At 38.0% G+C, this 18302-nt stretch overlaps 2 protein-coding genes across 11 annotated transcripts; both read right to left on the reverse strand.

Moving 5' to 3' along the window:
• Positions 1-111: 111 nt before the first annotated feature.
• Positions 112-5460, reverse strand: LOC100854837 (YTH domain-containing protein ECT4). 3 transcript variants are annotated; one of them, XM_003631937.4, is made up of 8 exons: positions 5091-5460; positions 3923-3983; positions 3632-3776; positions 3469-3542; positions 2868-3353; positions 1816-2361; positions 1466-1678; positions 112-1139 (listed from the first exon to the last, which is right to left on the reverse strand). In XM_003631937.4, the coding sequence occupies exons 2-8, from the start codon at positions 3965-3967 to the stop codon at positions 504-506; spliced, it is 2145 nt and encodes a 714-aa protein (XP_003631985.1). In that variant the 5' UTR covers positions 3968-3983; positions 5091-5460; the 3' UTR covers positions 112-503. The 3 variants fall into 3 exon arrangements, with proteins under 3 accessions (XP_003631985.1, XP_010649654.1, XP_010649656.1); XM_010651352.3 differs by having other exon boundaries at positions 3923-4017; positions 5091-5333; XM_010651354.3 differs by lacking the exon at positions 3923-3983 and having other exon boundaries at positions 5091-5333.
• A 3243-nt stretch (positions 5461-8703) lies between these two features.
• Positions 8704-17036, reverse strand: LOC100252874 (DEAD-box ATP-dependent RNA helicase 46). 8 transcript variants are annotated; one of them, XM_010651356.2, is made up of 9 exons: positions 16807-17022; positions 14653-15865; positions 13801-14067; positions 13354-13422; positions 12491-12760; positions 12039-12389; positions 10493-10770; positions 9214-10277; positions 8704-9124 (listed from the first exon to the last, which is right to left on the reverse strand). In XM_010651356.2, the coding sequence occupies exons 2-8, from the start codon at positions 15850-15852 to the stop codon at positions 9215-9217; spliced, it is 3498 nt and encodes a 1165-aa protein (XP_010649658.1). In that variant the 5' UTR covers positions 15853-15865; positions 16807-17022; the 3' UTR covers positions 8704-9124; position 9214. The 8 variants fall into 8 exon arrangements, with proteins under 8 accessions (XP_010649658.1, XP_059592722.1, XP_059592724.1 ...); XM_059736739.1 differs by having other exon boundaries at positions 8704-9078; positions 16796-17022; XM_059736741.1 differs by having other exon boundaries at positions 8704-9078; positions 13801-14031; positions 16807-17021.
• Between the last annotated feature and the right edge of the window lie 1266 nt (positions 17037-18302).

Raw genomic sequence — 18302 nt, forward strand, 5'->3', positions numbered from 1 at the left:
CAATGATCCATTCAGAAGAAACATACAAAAATTGAAAGATTGGAAAGTGGCACAATTCACAGACAAATCATGTGCTTTCTTGAATCTGTAGATCAAAAAGGGAACATGATAAATGGAAAATGAAAGTTTATACTCTGATTTCTCAATTAATTTCAGCCAACAAGACAGGTGCTCCCCAAAAGAGAAAAAGAAAAGAAAAGTAAACCCAAGATATTAGTATTTAGTGTGGATCAAAACAACTGCAGCAATCGAAGGAAACATGAAGGGGGAGCAATAAGATAGGGAAAAAAGAAAAAGGAAAAAAAAAAAGGAACAACAGCAGCCACCCTAATAGTTTCAAATTACTGGCTGTAACAAAGGACTGAGTATATGAAACCCTCAGCTTGACAGTAGGACTTGATATGTGCCTTTGCGCCTATGCCGATATACTACCATGTAATAGTTGCTCCAACACAAAACAGCTCCCAGATGAGTATCAAATCAAAGGTAAAATGCCTGCTTCATTAACGTGGGGGCCCATTTTTACCAAAGAGGACACCCTTTTCAAGCTGCAATGTTCTAGGATCAAGTGGAATAGTCCCAAAGGTGAACAAACCAGGAGACTCAGCAAAACCATTAACTTTGACTGGCATTGAACCCACTGTGACAACATCAACTGATTCAGTGCCCACTACTGTACCGGCAGGAGTGGGAGGAGCAGCAGCCATTGTTGGTATTGATTCCACTTGCTTTGGGTTGATGGTGAGCGAACCAATTTTTAAGGTAGATACGGTATCATCCTTTGTTTCAGCTGTACTGCACTTTTCATTCATACTACTCCGATTTATGTCATCAGACTTTAGGGATACCTGATCAGTGGCAGTGGAAGTAGCCACAGGCTTCTCTAAACTTCTCACATCAGTCTGCTTGGTCATCTTCTCTTCACTTGGGGGCAGGTCAATCACAAAATTTAGCTTCCGAGGGGGGTCTAATGGAGGTACAAAGAATGGGCTTTCATAGCTTTTAATAAGCAGCCTGGTTTTCTCATCTTGCATGATCCTCTGTCGGTTTTCATAATACATAAAGTCATCAAGTAAAGATGTCTTCGTTGTGTGATTTTTGAATATTTTCAACATTTCCAGGCCTTGCTTAAATCTTATCTGCAGAAAAATTAGGATTTAAGAAACAAATAGCCACATGTAAGGTCATATTTCAAGAAAGCTGGTATAACTACAACAATACAAACCAAAACCAGTCCCTAAAACAATTTTTTATCACCTAGGCAAGCCTAACCCTGTCCAAATTAACATTCTTGTTCGTAAATGTGAAGCAATAGAAGTTGTAGATGTGATGAGGAGAGGCAAATTGCAGTAGGCATGCCATACAATTGATATGAAATAAGATGCTACAGGTGCAAGATAGACTACAATATTTAACTTCTGAAAAGAAATGCAAGCAACAATTTAAACAGAAAGGCTAAATGTACCTCTTGAGTGTCTCTACTATTAGTCACTGGCTTATTCTCATTGTTCTCTAGTATGATGTGCCTAAAGTTGGTATTTGGTACATCCTTTATAATGTGCCACTTGACAGGGAAGCTTCCACTCCACTTATCTTGCTGCCAGAAGTCCATATCCTTATGGAAATCAACAGGGCCAATCATCTCTGCAACACCACAGAATTGGCCGCTTGCATTGACCTGTATGAAGAAATTTTCACATAAGCAGGGCCGTTGCTGAAATCATACAACCAAGAAGCACAAAATATAGAGCTGCAAAAATCAAATAAGTGTTATGGTCCATAGCCAACTAGGAGAGGAGAGAGGACAAAACTCACAGAGAAGAACAGAAAAATAGGACAGCCCCTCCGTTTCCCCAGAGCTATCCTCTGTGCATCTTCATAAGCATTTTCCAGCTTCTTGTTCCCATTGGGTGTAGATGACCACACATTATATTTAATGCTTTTGTGTACATCATCCTCACTGTATGATTTGATCACAAAGAACTTTGCATCCACATAGTCAACTGGGAAGTCATCCTTGTTGTACTGATCAGTATAGATAATGATGTTTCCTTGTGCATTAGTATCTCCTGCCTTAGTTGTGTAAGCTTTAACAGCCAACTGATTTTCCGATCTGTTGATTCTAGGGCCACGATTCTGTTCACTCAGCCCATCTTGGCTTCCATTTGCATCATTCTGAGCTCTGCCATAATTAAACTTTGGACGAAACTTATCCATGGGGGCTCGGAGTTGAGCATTAGATCCAAAGTCAGACATGCCATTACCAGAAGGGATAGCAAGTTTTAATTGGTTGTGATGAGGCAGAACCCTTCCATGTGGAACATTATCCATAGCCTGAATTGAGTCAGGCGTACTTCTACCCTGCACACACGTGATATGAATCAGAAATAGGAATACATGCCAACCAACCAGATACCGTCTTATATATTTTTGAGAAATCCAACATGTACGCCCCAACTCAACCATTAGACACCTCTATGAAAACCATCTTTTTATATCTTTATGAAAACATAAAAGAACACAATGAGTAGATGCTAGTGCTTTGGAGAAAACATCTTCAATAGTGCATTGGCTGCTCCATTGCAGGTGTACCTCAAGATAAAGGAAGAATATTCTTGCCTGAAGATAAATTGCTTAGTCATGAACACAATTACTGAAAAATAAATATTTTATTTAATATGAACAACATAAACTTCAATAATCATAAAATCTTATTCCACTTGTTGAAAAGGTCTAACAGTCTTTTTACAAACATCATCGCAAGGATAACAAAAATAGCATTGTAAATTAACAAATGGTACAATTCTCCAAAAATTTTCTCAAGCAAAAAAATAAAAGAACATGCTAAAAGTTAATCTTAATAATACCTGGAGGGCATGCGATGACGCTGGACCTGGAAAACTACCGGAAGTAACACTTCCATGTGTCACAGGCTGCTTACTTGATCCGGCAATAGCTCTTGGCACATCTGATACCCTGGTAAAGGAATGTGTTTGATTTGAAGCAGGTCTTTGAGAAGGCATGGTAAAGGCTGCAGATGCTGAAGAAAGATTATGTTTTCGACCTCGTCCATCAGGCCTATTAGCAGCAGCTAAACCAGTATCTAACAAGGGATCAGGTGAACTATTTGGAATGATATCTGGTCTAGATTGAACAACAATGGGGATATAAGCAGGTGAAGAGACGGGGTTTTGATAAGGAGGCATTGTGTAATATTGTTGCGTCCCAACAAATGGGGCATCAACTCCTATCATGGCACCAGGTATGTAAGGATTGTATGGGTTGTATGGTGACTGTGCATATCCATAGCTAGGTGTATAATATACATAAGGCAAACTATCAGTTTGCGCACCCTGAAGCAAGAAGAAGGTGGACATTACGAACAATCACAAATGATCAACTAAAAGAAACATCAAACTTGTATTTAAGAGAGTTAGCAAATGAAAATAAATGACATATTTAACTTACCGAGTACTGGATATCTGGACCATCCAGACCAAAAATCCTATGGTGGTCATCCCATTCACCGGGTGATTCAAATCCTGAACAAGCCACAATCAATACAATGAGGGAACAATGGGACTCGAAAAAGCTCAGCATTATCTACACAGAAATGGAACTACCAGTTTACCTGTACAGTAATACCCATAGTTGGTGGCAGTAGGATAATACAAGTTCTGATCAACAACAAACTCTGGGGTTCCCTCGTTATACATAGCTTGAATTTGTTCAACAAGTTGCGTTGTTAAAAGTGGGTTTGACTCTGTACCTTGAATCTGAAAGCCAAGACATGGAGATGTAACTGAGTATGTTACAATAAACAAAAAATGCGAATACAGAATATACACTCGGCTTCTCTAAACTGTTTGAACAAGGTTCAGTTTTCATTGACGTTGCCATCAAGCAGTTACAAAGAAATTACCAGATAAGTTTCTGCATTTCCATTTTCAGAAACATACATTTCCATTCCAAAACTGCCACCACTGTAGAAATAAAGGGGATTAATATAAGCATGCTCTGCACTTCAATATAAACTAATCAGACAAAATATAAATTTCACATAAGGGGAAAAAAGGCTGCATGCATAAAGCAGAAGAGTTGTAAAAAATAAAAAGAAGAAGAATTTCAAACATATTGCAAGCCACACAACAAGCAAACTGAGACCCATGAAATGCTCAAGCAAAACTAAGAGAAAATGCATATCAACAAAAGAAGGCATAATGAATATTGTAAACAGTTTTACAATTCCCCAAATAACAACAAACAACGTATTTTTTTAACAAAAGTTATAGAGGAAAACTGCACCTTTTTTTAGATGCAAGTATATTTTAAAACTGTACTCTTTTCAAAAAACTGTAATAGATGAACTTTGCTGGGAGAAGGTAATTAAGGACTGAGATCCATAACCATTCAAACAAGCATAACTTCACGTAATTAGTTCCACATACCAGTCATGAATTATCGGCAAGAGAGGATATATGTTTCACAAAACACACATCATGGCCTGGATTTTAATCCAAACAATAGCTACAAAACCGCAGATATTTCAACAACCCATCTTCAACCAAGCAAAAACATAACATAACATGAAGGAAAAACAAACCCTAAGTCAAAAAACACAATAAAAAACGGAATAATCTAGCAAAATATTTACTAAAAGGGTAGAACCATATCATTCCTTTAAACAACTAGGTAAGCAATCTATACCCCTAAAAATCCAAGCATTGGTACGATACAGAAAAACCGTAAAATCATTTCCACAACCAGACCTTCAGCCCTGAAATTCGACTCTAGAATCAAAACAGCAGAAAAGCCATAATTCTCACCAGAATTGCGAACCAGAATGCAAAAAACAACAAAGGCAAAGGACAAAACGCACTGTTCAATAAAAACAGCGCCCACGAATCTCCGAATCAGTATTTACCACCCAAAACTCACAATAAGAAGAAAAAAAAAATCACCCAAAGGAACTGAAACAAACCCTAGCTGGAAATGAAAGTATTGAGAACAACACACTTTACATCAATTCATTGAAAAAAAAAAAAAAAAAGGAGGGGTAAATTGCTGGAAAGTGGAGTGTAGGAAATTACCGGAGGAGCCTGATTCAGGCCATGGTTGACCTAGAGAGCTGCTGGAGATTGACAATGGAGAGTTTGGAGATAGGAGAGGGGGTTTTGGGGAACATGGTTGCGGAGGAGAAGACACGCGCTTGAGAAACCCTAACCCTAAGGAACAGACAGAGAGAGCGCTTTGGGAAAAGGAGGGGTTTTGGTAAGAAAAACGGAGAGACGCGAGAGAGAGAGAGGAAGAGCGAGATTCCAAGCCCAATACGAAGCGTTTTGGGGAAGTTTATATGTTCAAATCAAATGACGAAAGTACCCCCGAAAGGCTACGGGAATGTCCAGGCTGCCATTTGTGGTTTTTTCTTTTTCTTTTTGACTTTTCTTGTGGCGACGAAAAATGGGGTACAGATAAAACGACGTCGTTGAGTTACAAAGCCGTTTCTGGAAGTTGACAAATGGGGTGATCATGGCCTGTTTTGATTCACCCCATGTTTGGAAAGATGCTTTATCGAAGGAAAAAAAAAATTTGCTATATGAATTTTCAATCGAAATGTCCATATCTCATAATTCTCTTATATTATTTTTTTTAGTATTTCGTCCACCGGTCAGATTTTTGAATATGCTTTCACATATGGATTCTTAGAAAATATTGGAAAATCATGATAGCATCATTCGCATACATTTATAATTTTGAATTATCAATATCAAAATCTTGAAAACCTTAAAATATATTTAATCTCCAAAAAATCGAGAAAATTAATCTTAATTATATTTTATTTTCTTTAATATTTTTTATATGACAATCAAATGTGATAAATTTTTTTCTTTTTTTAATACTTTATAATAACTAAACATAACCTTAAAAATAGGGTTATTAAAAATTTTTCAATAACATAAGCACAAACTTAATAAAAACTCACCATTAATTGGATATATATATATATATATATATTTCTTATATAACATGATAATTTGATAAATGATCACATTTATATATTTTTTTTAATATCTAAGTATATGGTAGGTATATTGATACTAGAACCTTGTGGCATATAAGTATTTTGTCCTTGTGCGCTTTTTATGATTATTCTAAACAATATTTTAAAAAATAAAAATAAATAAATTTAATTATTTTAATCATAATAATAATATATTTGACAGTGATTTTAAAAAATGTTTTTTTATCATTATAATACTTGAAAGATAAAAAATTTAAATATTAAAAAAACTAAAAAAACATTTCTTAAAATTACTATCCGTACTATCAATAGTATGAAATTAAGTAATGTTGTCAAAATTATATTCATTGATGATATTAACTTAAAATTTTCATAAAATAAAATTGAGGTGTAGAGCATAGGAAAAAGAAAAAAGTTTCTATCATCAATTGAAGGGGTTTGTAAAAGTCAAGATGCAATTTGAAAATAATATAAAGGTGAATTTAAAGTGGGATATATTATAAAGGCAATTTTAAATCAGACTATGCTTATGATTGACAATATGTTGAAGAGCCTCCCTGAGAATATTCTATTACTAAAGCATTAATGCAAAAGAGGATTGGCTTTGATTGAAAATTTCTCAGGTTACATGAAAAACAAAATGTAGTTGTCTTCATTAGAAAGAATCTAATCAAATGCTAATCAATACTATTTGATTATTTGATGAAAACAACATGAAGGATGATGCCAAATGAGTTGGAGCCTTGGAGGCCAATCTCTATCAACCACATGTTAATGTCATGCAGGTGAAACTAGTGGGAACCTTCCATTGGATTGATACGAGAAAGAAGAGCAAACCCTTTAGAGAAAAAGGAAAAGTATTTATTTTGCTTGGCATTTGAGAAAAAACACTTGCTGAAACATTTTTGTTTTTTGACTGAATAAAAAAAGCCAAAATCAACTAGAAATAACTTATTGATAACTAAAATAAGCTTATTATCAATAAATTTAGTTTAATTATATTAATTGATGTTAATGAGTTACTTTTAAACTCAGATTGGGTTTCCTCATATGTCAATCGGTTTTAGTAAAACTAAAGTGATGTTTGTTTTTTTCTTTAGTAAAACTAAAGTGATGTTTGTTTTTTTCTATTCAATCAAAAAACAAACATCGCTTTAGTTTTACTAAAACCGATTGACATATGAGGAAACCCAATCTGAGTTCTAAGTTATAATTTTAAGCAAAGTGACATTATACACCGAGTAAAAGAGAAAATCTTGACAGATTACCATAATTTCTCCTGTACAAAAAAAGAATAGTGCACATGTTCCTAATCAACTAAGGCATTCTTGCATAAACATTTTCTAACCATCTTAATGAAAATAAGATTGGAAGATGGGAATCATGCGACAAGGAAGAAGGCATTCCAATAAAAGAGTCAGAAAGTAAAGGTTAAAAAAAAAAACAGGCATGAGATGAAAGCGCATTAAGTAGCACCCTTTCAAAAGAGAGAAAAAGGAGAAAAGAGAAAAGAGGATACTAGCAGTTAGGATAAGACCGAGAGGGGAAGAGAGAAGAACAAAGTGTGGAAAGAGGCAAAGAAGAAGTGGTGGTTAATTTTTTTGCTTTTCTTCTTAAGATTCTGCAAAGCCCTTTTCTTTTTTTTAAGAAAAGAATTGTGTTCCCCTCTCTTAACTTTTAAAACCAGAATATCTTTCCCCTCACTCCAATTATCATGTGTTTGTTAAGCCATGTCTTAACTTGTTGACCTTTCTCCCTGAAAAATCAAACTGCATATAATCATCCTACAAATCAACTCAACAGTGTTCCAGATAGTGCTTTCCTTTCCAGAAGAGTTGTGATTTTTAGAATTGGGAAAAAAAACAAAAGAAAAGAAAAGATAAACTTGCATCTACAAGGGCGTTATCATTAATTCGAGAGTTATAATAAATATGCGAATTTTACTGGTCCGTATTACCAAAATGAGATTTTCTAATTAAAAAAAAAAAAAAAAAAAAAACAAAACAAAAAGAAACGAGAGAGAGAGAGAGAGAGAGAGAGAGAGAGAGAGGGTTCAAAGCCTACAGCCATGATTTCATGGTTGAAACACACAAAAGTTCAAATGCTATATTCTAACCATAATGGGTGTTAATAATTATAACCAGAATAAAGTTGGAGAATGCTGATTCCAGCTGGAATCACAATTCTCAATAGCAATTTGGCCAGAATATAGCCAGTCTAACTTGTTTCAGATCAATGGGAATCAAGAAAAATCAACCTAAGATAGACCCAAGAAGTGAAAAAGAGTTTTTGAAGATGGGAGGAATCAGAAAAAATCCAACCCTAGAGATAACAATTCGAATAAGGCAATGAACCAAGATGAGAGGAATCAAATAAAATGATAGAAAAGCTGGCTGCCTATGTATAATAATTTGGTTGCTGGAACCAATGAAGTCATATAGACTGAAATCATCTACAGTTCTGGATTCCTTTGGCTTTGAAGAAATCCAGATGAAGCAATGCGTTGGATTAGGTAAAAGGATACAGGATCTAGCCAGGGAGATCAGCTAAGAGCTGGACCAGGCACTGAATCACTAACTGCTAATTAATATGCTTAATAGCATAATGGAAAAACAATAATAATAACAACAAACAGCACACTATATTCAAAATTTACTATATCTACTAGTCAAACAGAAGAATGAGATTCAGAATTATCTCTTTAAAAAATATGTAAAAAATTCATGATGATATTGTCAAGAGAATATGAGCACATTAAGGGAGTCAAGAGGCAGCATTATATCCATTAACACAATTCTGCGCAAGAAACCAGTAACTAAAATCACCATGATTACCCATCCCAGTCTCAATTCCAACCACCACCAGATGAATACAGAAAAAGGTCCTCTATTTGTGAAAAAGGGAAAAAAAAAAAAAAAAAACAAAGAGTTTCCAAGCTAACCTAAGGTCCAAAGTCCAACCTTCAGAAATTATCCCCAATCATCCAAAATATGTCTTACCCTCACACAACAGCAGCAATTTGACCTGCTTGACTCCATATTCCAGCTGTAATGTACCTTCAGACACACCCGCAACTTTATAAATATTATCGCCACATGAACCCTGTCTTCATATAAGTGCAAGTGAAGAATACCATTGAATATATGGAAAGTGGACACTGTCTGGGGAAAATGGTAAGATCAGTATCACACCTTAGGGTTCGGGTGCTGGATGATGGAAAGATTCATCTCCAGTTAGTGGATGCCCTTGCTCAGTAGTTTCTACTACTGGGGGATGTGCGTCAAGGTCACCTCCTGGAAATTCCTGTGGTGGAAATGCCTGAGTGCCTGGTGACATGGGAGACATCGTTGATTCAGGAGGAACCTGGGCTTCAGGCTGTGTAAGGTCCTTCTGATCAAAATGTCGGTCATGTGACCTCTCATATCTGTCATAACCTTGGCTTCGACTGCGACTGCGGCTACGTCCAGGGCTGCGGCTGCCTCTGGGACTGCGGCTACGGCTGTGACTCCGTCTAGGACTGCGGCTACGGCTGCGGGACCAGCTTCGGCTCCTGCTCCTGCTTCGACTTCGGCTACGGCTACTGCTTCTGCTATAACCCCATGTACGAACCTTTTCAGGGCTAGAACTGTAACTTCGGCCTCTACTCCTATCTGCAACATCTCTTCTATTATCAAACCGCCCCCGGCCACGGCCACGTCCACGTCCATCCATATTGCTATAGCGGTCATGTAAGCCACGTTCATTCCGGCCCCATCCAACATTACCACCACCAGGACCACCAAATCCACGCCCCCTGTTTCCACGGCCAGAAAAGAAATCATTTCTTCCACTGTGTCCACCAACAGCACCGTCCCTCATCCCACCACGGCCTCCAAAGCCTCCATCCCTCATGCCTCCACGGCCCCCAAAGCCTCCATCCCTCATGCCACTGCCACGGCCACCAAAGCCTCCATCCCTCATGCCACTGCCACGGCCACCAGAATCCCAACGCCCACCACCACCACCAGAATCAAAACGGTTCACCCCACCGCGATCTTTGCCAAAACCAGGCCCACTGCGCAAAGCCATATCTCGCACTTCGGGAGGCACACGCTGGTTAGCCCCCTCCAGAACTTTAATCAGATCAGCAGCATATTTGCAGTCCTGTTCAGAGAAAAATGTGTATGATACTCCTGTTGCACCAGCCCTCCCGGTTCGTCCGATTCGGTGGACGTAATCTTCAATTCCAGTTGGGAAATCATAGTTGATTACGACCCTGAGGCATGGAAACCCCAAGATAATGAGACAAAGGGAATCCCAACAAAATCAATAATAGCATATATAATGATGTGAAATTTGCAAAGAAACTACATAAAAGGCAGTTAACAAATAAGGTTTGAGATCTTTATCCCCAAACGCTGAATCTTGTTGCCTTCTCATTTAATATTTTCTGCCAGTTCGGTAGAGGGGAATAAAGTGCATAGAACAGACCTTATGTCTTTTATGTCAAGTCCCCGGGCAGCAACATCAGTGGCAACTAAGATTGGGGACTTTCCACTGCGGAACTGATTCAGAACCCAGTCTCTCTCCACCTGAGACTTGTCTCCATGAATTACAGCAGCCCCAAAGTTACGTCCAATGCTACGTGCAAGCTGGTCGCACAACTTCTTTGTGGAACAGAAGATGATGACCTTAGAACCCCGTTCTTGGGATCTAAGTATCTGTTCCAAGCGCCTCTGCTTTTCCGGTGGTGAAACTACTTCAACATACTGCAGGTTCATGCAAAATTCTTACTTTGTAAATAGTTGGAGAAAAAATAGTGCAAATATAGAAGATGCAGAGTGATATGCACAATGTGCAGAATATTTCAAGATTGAATGGCTACTGGACAATGTTAAATGTCAAGAGGGAACAGAAAAGTCACAGGTTATTATATCCTTTTTAAGAGAATTCACGACTCAAAAATAGTTAAAAATAACCAGTCTTTAAAATCTCTGCCTCAGAATTGAATGATCAAATCAGTGATTCATGTCAAATGCTAATAGTTTGAATCAAATGACATCGTTTTAAACAAAACAATACACAAAGATTTCTATATGCATGGGATTTGAAACTATAAGAACTCCAAGGAGCATGCAAAGCAAATATTATGGTAATGCAAAGTTGACTTGCCATTAATCATCAACAATTACCATTGGAGTCCTATCTAAACCTTTGAAAGGTTTTTCTATGTGCTGCTTTTTCCTCCAATTCATCACATACAAGAATACTGGTCATGGACCCAACTCCACCCCATGCAAATATTATGGTAATGCAAAATTGACTTGCCCTTAATCATCAACAATCATCATTGGAATCCTATCTAAACCTTTCAAAGGTTTTTCTATGTGCTGCTTTTTCCTCCAATTCATAACATACAAGAATACTGCTCATGGACCCGACTCCACCCCAGCTCATTCAAGAAAGAGATACTACCAATCTACCAATCTACAAATATGCTCTATCTAACCAAACTCCAAGCCTCTTTCAAGAAAGAGTTCACAAGAAAAATGGAGCTAGATGTTGTTGATTACTGCACTGATTTTCTTCAGTCCGTCAACTCAATCAAACTGGCCTTTTATGCACACCAGAAACCATCATATTTGCATTGAAATAGAGGTTGACTATACAAAATAAGTTACGACACAAAACAAGTTACAATAAATTATAGCACCGATATCAGCGTTTCAATTAAAGCTTGTTCCATCTCCCAGAGACAATGATAATCTGGGTTGACAAAAGCACTGCCATTAGTTTTCAGAATTTACTCAAGTGCATGTATTTGAGTCTTAAACAGTAATAAAATAAAAAAGTATTAAAGAGCTGTTATTCAGTTTTGATGCTCATTAAGGGAGAAAAAAAGAACAAATGACAACATGGCTCACACTCCAGTTCAACATAACTCCCTTCAGCTTTATGATAAAATTATACTTAATCAATCGCCAATCAATCTATTGCATCTTTTAGACAATAACAAAAGTAGTAAGTAAAAGTTTACCTGTGTGATAGCCTTGTTCGCAGCAAGTTCATCAACACTGCCAATGTTCACTTGAACAGGATTAACAAGAAGATCACCTGCTATTTTTCTCACTTCTTTGGGCCAGGTTGCAGTATACATAAGAGTTTGCCTGCGTGGAGGTATCTCATTAACAATCTTACGGATTTGAGGTTCAAAACCCATATCCAACATTCGATCTGCTTCATCAAGCACAAGGAGTGAAATTTGCCCAAGGTCAATCTTTTTCGATTCAAGGATATCATTGAGCCGACCAGGAGTTGCCACAACAACATCTGCTCCTCGATCTAGTTCTTTTAGCTGAGCGTTCCTTGAAGTTCCACCATACAAGCACTAAAACAAGTAGTTGGGTCATAGGATGAAACAGTATTTAAATGCATAGAAACTAGAATAATTTGATAATGGCCAGAGAGGAAATAGCTAATATGACATACCGCGCAAGAGACCCTAGAAGATCGGCCAAACTTGATGGTCTCGTCTTGTATTTGTGTGGCAAGCTCTCGGGTTGGAGCCAAAACCATCACAGTTGGGCCATTCTGTACATTATTACGGCGCCTTCTAAGAAGAATGAAGGCAGGGATCAGATAGCCCAATGTTTTCCCAGAACCTGTTTTGGCAATTGCCACAATGTCCCTACCCTGTAGTGCAATTGGCCATGTCTGTGCCTGAATTGGTGTAGGAGAAGAGAAACCAGCCGAATATATCTGAAACAAAATAAAAATTACATATAGATAATGACATGCAAGAGAATCAAGCAGATCAGGTAGAAATTCCCATCCATCATTGAGAGTAGATTCGAGAAAAATGTAATATAAGCCTACATCGAATCAAATATAGTCCAAGAAAAAAATAGCTCAAAAAACCCATGGGTATATGGTTGCTTACTGAAGCAACTCGAGGCAACAAAAAGGGCAATTAAGACACAACAGGCAGAGCCCATAAGCAAGAAATCCCAGTCACATCAGGTGTGATTTGGATGAAGGGGCAACCACCCTTCTAGAAGATGCTCAAGAAAAGGCTCCAACTGTCCATTTTGCAGCCTCCAAAAGTCAGAATAGTTGTTGCGCATGTATGTGTGCAAACAGCAGTGCAGCGTACGACATATGCTCCTCCTTCTGGAGCAGATATCGCACCTGCGACAAGTGAGAACTGATAAGCTCAAAAGTAACTAGAAAAAGAAAAAAGGAAAAAAGGAAAATGAAAACCAATGGCATGAAAAAGGAATGGAATGGATCCAAATGTTTGGTTACCTATCCCCCAGCACAGAAAAATTAATCGCAGTCCAAGTTGAACTTACCTCTCTCAATATCTCTGGAGGGAAACCAGTTGCTTCAAAGGTCATTAAAGGTGGAGGCACATTTTCACCCTATGGAATTTAATTAAAAAATTAGTCATAATCAATTCATAACAAACCAAAAACACTACAGAGCCAAAAATATAAAAGCAGAATTAACAGTGATTAAAAACAACGTGCTTCTTAAATTAATCACCAAAAAAGACAACCAAAATAGTTTCCCATGAAAAAGAATAAATACGCATTCTCCTTATCTACCCAAATACTACCCATCTCATTCTCTTATTTTTCACACGTTTTTTCCTAACCAAGAAAAGTTCTCATTTGGAAATGAGAAAAAAAAAACCTGACCCAACTATGGAAGGTTATATACCATACAAATTAAACCTAGCAGCAATTTTTATATCCATAAACACAGGCTTAACAACTCAAATAAGTTAAAACACAAACCGTTGCTGTAACTTCATGCTGTTGACAGTAAACTTCAACTGGCGAGAGAGTGCTAATATCTGAAGATCCAATCATCATTGAAGGAGGTCTCATCAGAGCATTATTTGAAAATCCTGTACCACCAGTTGCATGGCTGTACATGTTATGCATGGCCTGACCTGCTACAGCATTCAATCCGCCAGCATGACCAGGGGGAACATTCGGAACTGGGACACCACCCATCCTCATCTCCTGGTAGGGAAGAGCAACAACATCATCAGCAATAGCCTACACTCAGAATGAAACACAATGGCATGTCTTCAACAGATACAAATTAAATCAAAACATTAGAGAAAAGTGAGAAAGCAAAACATGTATTGTATGCATAGCATAGAAGTATCCTTCTTTAGAAAAGAAAAACTTCATCTGCCAAGTGTGCTACACTTTCTTTAGTTTTCTTTGGACAGGTTCATTCCCATGTCACAGAAAAAAGGGATAAAGAAGAACAAGCAGAGAAGATTATTGCCAATGACAGGAAGAAGGTTTATAGAGTCATAGGTGAATGCATATGAAGAAAATAAATCATTTTTCTTTAAGGAATGCCCTTCCATGCAAGACAATTCCAATGTATGATAATGCAAACATTGAAACATAACTACCTATATTTTATGGATTCTGCTACTCCTCCCATGAAAAATTAATATTATGATTCCCACACGCAACCGCGCCACCCCACCACTCTTCTTTTTTTATCAGAAACGCAACTCCCAACTATATGGGTTGACAAACTGAAGGTTGCCCTTTCATTCCATTTACAAGTAGGCCAGTAGAAAAGAAATAAAATGACATAAAATTAGAAATAATCAATCATACCTGAGGATTTCTTGCTGAGGGTATTGCCGCAAGCTTGGGCTGCTGCGAAACTGAAAGTGGCACTTCCTTGTTAGCACTGAAATAATAATCATTACCAGCTGTTCCACGTGGATTTTCATCATATCCCCTCTTTAATCCAGCCGGAGGAATGTTAGGCTGCTGACTGTGCATCATTCCTGGACCCATCTGATTTTGAAACCTGGGATCATGTTGCTGCTGCATACTGACCGAAGGACCACTGAACGGCTGAGCCTGACCCGTCTGACCACCTGATTGGGGCATCTGAAAAGACTTGACTCCAGCTGGCATGTTTTGAGCAGACGAGGTGCCAGTCTGTTGAATTTGTGATGGAGAAAATCCAACTTGGCTTCCTTGGTGAAAATCAATTTCTTCCCTCTGTGGGAATCCGGTCTTGAATTCTTGTTGCTTTTGAAATGGTGGACCCTGTGCAATATGCTGAGTTTGCTGCTGAGAATTTTGTTGCCCTGGTGGAGGCACATGTTGCTGATATACATTATATTGCATCTGCTGATGAGCATATTGATGCACTTGTGGTTGTGCCATTTGTGAGCCTGGATGTTGTGGTGTTTGCTGCCCAAGCAGCTGTGGTGTTTGTGGCCCAAGTTGCTGAGGCAATTGCTGACTTGGCTGTTGGGGCATTTGCTGCAGTGACTGTGATTGCATTTGCTGCCCTGGATGCTGCACTATTTGCTGCCCAAGTTGCTGTGGTGTTAGTTGCCCCTGCTGTTGCAAAGCTTGTCCAAATTGTGGACCTGGTTGTTGCACAGATTGAGCCATTTGTGGACCCTGCTGCTGAGACATTAGTTGTCCATGCTGCTGAGGAAACTGACTCATTTGTTGCCCCTGCTGCTGAGAGGTTTGCATCATTTGCTGCCCCTGCTGCTGTTGGGCTTGATTCATTTGCTGCCCATGGTGAGCTAGACTACCATTTGTTTGCATTGTTCGGGCCGCTGGAATTGGAGCCAGCTTAGGAGTTGCAGCAGCAGGAGGTGGCCCTGGAGGCAATGGTGGAGGCAAAGCAGTTGGTTTCTCATACTGGGTGATGTTGGTTTCAGGATTCCAGTAGTATAAAAGGCCTGTGCTTCCATCAATCAAACCCTTCCAAGGTTTTGGAAGAGTGGGGTCATCGGGAGCATACCGAGGACCAAGGGAACTAGGAGCTGGCTCCGCAGTTGCCATTCGGAATAATTATCTACAATAATATATAACTGCATACATTAATACTGCAAATTCTAGATGTTCAATCCATTTATACAATAGATTCATCTACAATCATATAAATGACAAACATTACATAATATAAAGAGGTAACCAGCAAATGAAACATCCAGAATCCATTTAAGCAGAACTACAATCAGCCAAAAGTTGTGACACAGCATTATGTTAAATCCTAATGCAATATCATTTAATTTCAAACTTTTCACCATTTGGGTGCAAAGAAAATTAAAGGCGCCCCTCAACTGGACGTAATAATAGATTTTCGTTATTTTGGAGTCAGTTTTCCGGTAAAGAATTGCAACACAAAACATAAAATTTCAAACACTATTTTCTTCGAATCCCAAAATATTTGTTCGTCACCAAACAAATCATAGAAGAAAACGTTTTAACATATCTGTCAAGATTGATAAAAAAACTAAAGCCAACTTAAGAAACCAGCAACGAATGATGTTCAAACAACGGGAAAACCCCCCCCTGGAAACATCATATACAGCCGATATAGCCGAAGCAAAACCTAGATAAAAGATTACACACGAAAGGAAACAAAAGAAGCTAATTACTAGCAATTCATAAACCCCGGAGAACATCAAATGCACATTGTCGATAAAACACAAATAGCATAACCGAAACCCTAGAAAACAAACCCGCATCGTCTAATTGCTAAGAATCCGAAAGATAAATAAATCAAACAAAATCAAACTACGATTTCGTATCACATCTCTATATACGTTTCTGAAAAACGAAAATCTCAACTCCATTGAGCCACACAATTGAACAATTTTTGCTTCTTTGAACCAAACAGTTTTATCAACCATCCAAACAAAAAAAAAAATCTTTTCATTTCTTTCCCTCCCTTTTTCGCCAAAAAAACAGACCATCAGAAAACCTAAACACAATCAATCACCTGATACGTACACGCTTAACTCGATTCTCCGATCGCTCCAGAGATGGTTTCTCTCTGTAAAACCCCAAATTGGAGACGAGCTGCAGAAGAGCGTGACCTTGACACCAGCCTTCTGCGACTCGGACTCGATTCGAAGGAGAGGAAGAGGAGAATTTCTCTTGGTGTTAGGGTTAAAGAGGAATTTATTGTCTGATCCGACGGTCCAGGCTCCACCATGAACGCTCGGTGTAGGATCGCTTCTGCGCCGTTTAAATCCAGAGGTGACACCAGGGACTATGCACCAACCATTGAATTAGACGGTTATGATTGCGGGTCTAATTTGAATCTAATGGTCAGAAGTTTCTGGGTATACATGGACACTGAGTTGGATGATTGGACGGTCCCGATCGATTCTATGGTGCTGTGGATAAATCTCCAACGTGGAAAGGAAGGGCTCGACAAAAATGGGAAAAAGTGTAGGCAAACTTGCGAAGTGGATTCTGAAAATATCTGGGGAAGTATAGGGTGCGGTAGTGTCTATGACGTGACTGTGGTCACGTGTTTGATGTGGACTGGGCTCCTTTCTTTAAATCGAAATGCAGGCCCATAAGCAAAACCAAACCTACCCGAAGCCCAAGACTAACGTCATGTTTTTAACGTGGACTTCTCCCTCGTTTACTTTCAAAGTTTTGAATGTGACCTTTGTAGCCTTTGTCCAAATTGACAAAGAAAAATAAAAAAATAAAAGGGAACGAATGAAAGGAAAAATTAAAAAAAGAAATTTAATAAAAAAATGTAAAAATATATCGATGGTTAATTATAAGTTTATATTTATATATCATGTGTTTAATTATAAAAATACTTTATCATAATGTTTTTATAACATCAATAATTAGTTAAATAATATTTAAAAATAAAATAATTTCATTTATTTGAAAATAAAATAATTAAAATCAATTCATTTATTAGAACTCTATTTGAAAATCTTTAGAAAAAACCATTAGTAGAATTATAAAATAAGAGTTATATTTATTACACGAGGGCAACTTGCCCTAGTATTGATTGCAAGTAAGAGATCTTGAGTTCAAACCCCAACATGTGTTTAAAATTTTGAAATTCTTGTTGTTGATTTTGCAAAGTCAATAAATGATTGCCCACCAATCGCTACACGTCCTAGCAAAGAAGGTTCACCCGAATTATACCCAAGAAGACCCACTAGGAGGAAGCCCTCCCTACAATCCATGTCATGCAAGGAGGGTTGATCAATTAGAATTGGGAATCTAAAAGTTGGAGACGGTCCGCACTCAAACCTGCCACAAATATGGAACATAGCACGAGGCAAGAGAGCTAGCCTTGATTGCGCAAATGAGCTAAGAGAAGTCGCACTAGTACAAATTGACTAAGCAATGAGTTTCAGCCATCTTTCAAAGTCTTTTATGAGACAAACAGAGTGAAAATAAACTTCAAAAAGAAAATATTTCCCACAAATGACGCCAATGTTGATTTCGCTAAGTCAATCGATGACCGT

Source organism: Vitis vinifera, chromosome 5 (genome assembly GCF_030704535.1).
Source record: "Vitis vinifera cultivar Pinot Noir 40024 chromosome 5, ASM3070453v1".
NCBI classification, from domain to species: Eukaryota; Viridiplantae; Streptophyta; class Magnoliopsida; order Vitales; family Vitaceae; genus Vitis; species Vitis vinifera.